Source organism: Penaeus japonicus, unplaced genomic scaffold, assembly GCF_977035675.1.
Source record: "Penaeus japonicus unplaced genomic scaffold, GWHDUDI00000001_assembly GWHDUDI00000028, whole genome shotgun sequence".
Taxonomy (NCBI): Eukaryota; Metazoa; Arthropoda; class Malacostraca; order Decapoda; family Penaeidae; genus Penaeus; species Penaeus japonicus.
Window position 1 is genome coordinate 15,094,549 of NW_028234430.1, and position 5,000 is coordinate 15,099,548.

The window sequence follows — 5,000 nt, forward strand, 5'->3', positions numbered from 1 at the left end:
GGTTGGTATATATATTTTTTCCGGATAATGTTAAGGGATAGGATAGTTTGCCGGAGCTTAGGATTTTTTTTTCTTTTGTGAGCTTCACATCTTGAAAGAGAAGTATGCCTATAATACATAAAAATAAACGTTCAGCTTTTACACAAAACACTACAGTCTCTGTACAGACTGCTGTTTAACAAATGCACAAATTGTTTGTCCATCCAAGTTATTTACCTCATTCTCTTTCGACCATATTATTTCACTATGATTCAGTGTCGTTTGCAATTTGGCACTGCAATTATTAGTGTGTATTAGAGTTTCAGTGCACTGGATAACTACTGCAAAATAACAAAATAAGACCCAGACGTCACTGAAGTCTTGGCATTGGGAAAGGGTAATCTAGTTTTATATATCATGATTATTCAAGTGTAAACTCCGTCTTACATTATCTCACTATAAAGTGCAAACCTTATAGAACGGTAACTGAACCACACACATGATACCTCTTAGGCTACAAAAAAAAAAAAAAAACGTCCTAACAGGACCACACACTTACTCTTTAGATGCAAGACTTTTTTACAAGTATTTTGGATGACTACTATTTTTCATTATAATATTTTCTTTGTTCGCCGTTAGACGTCAAATGAAGAGTTCTTATCTCCTTCCTTGTAATTTTCATACTAAAGAGTCCCTCACTTTGTCACTAAAAACCGAGCTGGCATGAAACAGACAGCGAGAAGAAGGGAAAGGGAATAAGAGGAAAGGACAGGAGAAAAAAGTGGCCTATTTTCAGCAACTTTTCCAATCTTGAACTAACTCTCTTCCGTGACTTACGCGATTCTTTATTGAGAGGGAAAGAGGATATGTCGACTTCAAAGGGAAGGGAACGTAACTACTGTCCTTTCCATAGGATTTTTTTTTTTTTTTTATGTAATTAGTTCTGGCTTGTGATAGGTGCAGAGGCTGAGTAGTATCTTTGATGTCTTAATAGATATTTGGCAGTAGAACTCTAACAAAATGCACAAAGATAGGCGTAGAAACTTCATATTCCATGTACAGAAGTGATCTTTTTCCTTCTGCAACCACGGATGACAGCAATTTAAAGAGAAATCACCATTGCCAATACAGCAAGCGAAAACAAATGTTGCCAATGTAAACTTTATCCAAAAGAAGACAGGCAGAATGGACCACTGTATATATCATGCAATTCGAATCAAGTGCTTTTTATCTAGCAGTTTTATTCGTATTCAACACTATACATACATACTTGAAAGCATACTGTAATGCAAACACACACACACACACACACACACACACATATATGTATATATATATACATATACATATACATATATATATATATATATATATATATATATATATATATATATATATATACATATATACATATATATATGTATATATACATATACATGTATACATACATACATACATACATACATATATATATATATATATATATATATATATAATATATATATATATATATATATGTATATATATATAATATATATAGAATATATATATATATATATATATATATGCATATATATGTATATATGTCATATATACATATATATACATGTATACATACATACATACATACATACATATATATATATATATATATATATATATATATGTATGTATGTATATGTATATTTATACATATATATATAGACATACATACATATATATATATATATATATATACATACATATATATATATATCTATATATATATATATATATATATATATATACATATATATATATATATTCGTATACATACTCATTGTGGGTGTGTGTGCGTGAGCGTCTACACGCATATTACACGTACACATATATGTTCATCCTTATGTAGATATACATTTCTGTTAGGTTAGATGCAGATTGATATCGGATAAAGCTAATGGACTACACGGAGACCTGTACGATTTGCATCAGTTTATTGACAGCTAATATCATATCAGAATTCACGATTTCGGAGCAATCGGACTTGCCAATGTGTCTGTGAACCTTAAGTGTGATCAGTATTGCTATCAGACAACAATTTACATAATGTTAAGCTCATAAACAGGTAGTGGGAGATGGTGTAGGAAAAAGAAACAAGCAAAATATTCAACATCTTCAAGCAGCAGTGTCATAATGCACACAAGTTACCTCAATGACAGTGTGGTGGCCACCTTTATATTTCTCCTCATCATTATCAATAAGTTCATCTTCCTCTTCCTCATCATCACTATCATCATCATCATAATTATCAAAATCATCATCACAACCATCAAAATCACCATCGTCATTATAATAATCAAAATCATTATATTACTCTCCTTACGATTATCCAAAATGAATACTTTTAATGGCATCATTATCATCATTATTGCTATCCTGTTGACCTCCCTCCCTCCCTCCCTCCCCAACAGAGAAGAAGCAGCGGTGCCCGAAGATCCTGCGTGACAACCTCGTGGTGCGGATCCGCTCCGCCGGATGGATCGCCAAGCTGAAGTGTCGCCGCCACTTCACCATGGTGGAGGGCGACCCCAACCTCACCTGCGTCAGGAACGTGTGGCGAGGCAGGATCCCCAAGTGCATTAGTAAGTCCAGGTTTCGCATGTGCATTTTGTGACCGAGTGGCTGTTTATTATTATCATTACTATTATTATTATTATTATTTTTATTATTATTATTATTATTATTATCATTATTGTTATTATTATTATTGTTATTATTATTATTATTTTTTTTTTTATGATCATTTTTTTCTAAGGAATTTACCAGGGCAATCATTTACGTTTTATGTCACCCTCGACTGTTCGAGAGCGCCTATACAGTCAAGACGGTGATAAGAGAAAGCCAGAGAGATTAAATACAGTAAGGAAACCGGTAGTGACCTTAGGAATACGGTGCGGGGAAGCGAGGACGCAATGGGGGCGAGGCTGAAGGAGGAGAGAAGAAGCCCCTGCAGAAGGCGAGGGTTCACTGGTTCTCAGGCCGGCTTTACGCAGCCGGGAAGCGCGGTCTCCACACGGCGAAGGCTGAGCTCGATCTATCCGTGACCTCCCGTGATCTCTGGAGAGGTCAGAAGTGTGCGTGACCTGTCTTGGGCTACGACCCCATTTCTACCGTCCGTGACCCGATACGTATTTAAGATCAACTTCCAAAAGTGTAGTGTATGATGGAATTGTTAATTTTCATTTCTATTTTATGATCAAGGGTTTTTTAATTGGTGAACCTTTTTTTATCTTATGTACGGAAGGATTCAGAAGTGTATTGATAATCCCAGGATTTAGGAATGATTTAGGATTTGGAAAGATTGTCTTATATATATTGATGTATCTGTCTATCTAGCTACGTGAGTATGCACCTGTCTTTATGTGTTTGTGTGTGAGAAAATGTGTGTGAGTAAATGTGTGTGAGGAAATGCATGTGAATTAAGAAATAGTAGTAGTAATGATAGTATATGTAGTAGTAGTAATACTAATAACAGATATGATAATGAGGATAAAGATAATAATGATATTGTTAATGATGATAATTATGATGATAATGATGATGATAAAGATGATGATAATTATGATAATAATTAAAATGATGATAATTATGATTATGATGATGATGATAAAGATGATGATATTTATGATAATGATAATTAAAATTATGATAATTACGATGACGATGATAATAAATTGTTAGTAATGATAATAATGATAACAAAATTACTGACGATAATTATGATTATGAAGATAAGAGTGATAATAATGATAATGATGTTAATAAACAACGATAGCAACAGCAACAACATCAGTAATAATGATAATAACAATAATATAAAAAAAATGATAGTTTCAGTAATAATATCACCAATTCTACAGCTATTAATACAGACAACAACAGCAAGAACAACAACAATCTAATAACTAGAAAAAGACAAGGAAATACATCACAACATCTAATGCAACTATTCCAAATAGTAATACAAACAACAACAAGAACAACAACAATCTAATAACTAGAAAAAGACAAGGAAATACATCACAACATCTAATGCAACTATTCCAAATAGTAATACAAACAACAACAAGGACAACAACAACCTAATAACGAGAGAGAGACAAGGAAATAACATCACAGCATATAACGCAACTATTCCAAACAGCAATTGGCAACTCATCTGTCCCGCCAACAAATTCACCAAGTGTTTCCAGCTCCGTCCTGAATCGCCGGCTTTATTCACAAAGACCTTGTGATTGGTGAATGACTTCAAACGAACTTGCGCTTCCTGTGAGCACTGTCACTCGTTTGTTTTTATGTCAGATTTCTTTGGTTGAGTCAGCTGGATTGCGGATTGTATTAGGGCGAGAGATCGAGAAGGGATTCAAGTGGATTGTGATTTAGGAACAAGGTGAGAGATAGAGAGATTTTTTTTTTTTTTTTAATGGGTTGTGACCTAGAGTTAGAAGGCCTGATCGGGAAATATGACGATATGGATATAGGTTCAAAGTGAGATATAGAGAAATATTATCATTTTTGATAGGTTATGGCATGGATTCAGAGTGAGAGATGGAGAGCAATAACGATTTAAATAGATTGTGATATAAGTTTCAAGGTCAGAGATCCGGAAATATAATGGGTATGAGAGATGATGATATTGAATGATAGGAACGAAAGGCAATTCCGGAATGGTGTAATGGGATAGAGAAGTTCAAGAGCGAGGCAAGAAATATAACAGTCAAAAATAAAAGACGAATCGGAAATTTTGTAATGGAACATGAGATAGCAGTAAAATGCAGCGGTTGTTCCGAAGGTAAAATAAATGAAGAGCTTATTTTCTTTTCTTTTAGCAGTAGATTGAAAATACTCGAGGCCTGTTATGCACGGGGTACAAAAAAGAGAAAGAAAAAGAAATCGAAAATATATCGGAAGTCGGATAGAAACACAGTGTCGAAAAAACTTCATCTCTTTCTTTTTCTTTTCATATTAATGTAGAAGAAATT

At 33.6% G+C, this 5,000-nt stretch overlaps 1 protein-coding gene across 4 annotated transcripts in view; it reads left to right on the plus strand.

Annotated features, from left to right (window-relative positions):
- Positions 1-5,000, plus strand: part of LOC122255629 (uncharacterized) — a 54,607-nt gene that overhangs the window by 5,239 nt on the left and 44,368 nt on the right. For all 4 annotated transcript variants that reach the window (XM_043019837.2, XM_043019838.2, XM_043019835.2 and 1 more), the window contains exon 3: positions 2,430-2,600. In XM_043019837.2, the coding sequence (XP_042875771.2) occupies positions 2,430-2,600 (171 nt within the window). The remainder of the gene's footprint in view (positions 1-2,429; positions 2,601-5,000) is intronic.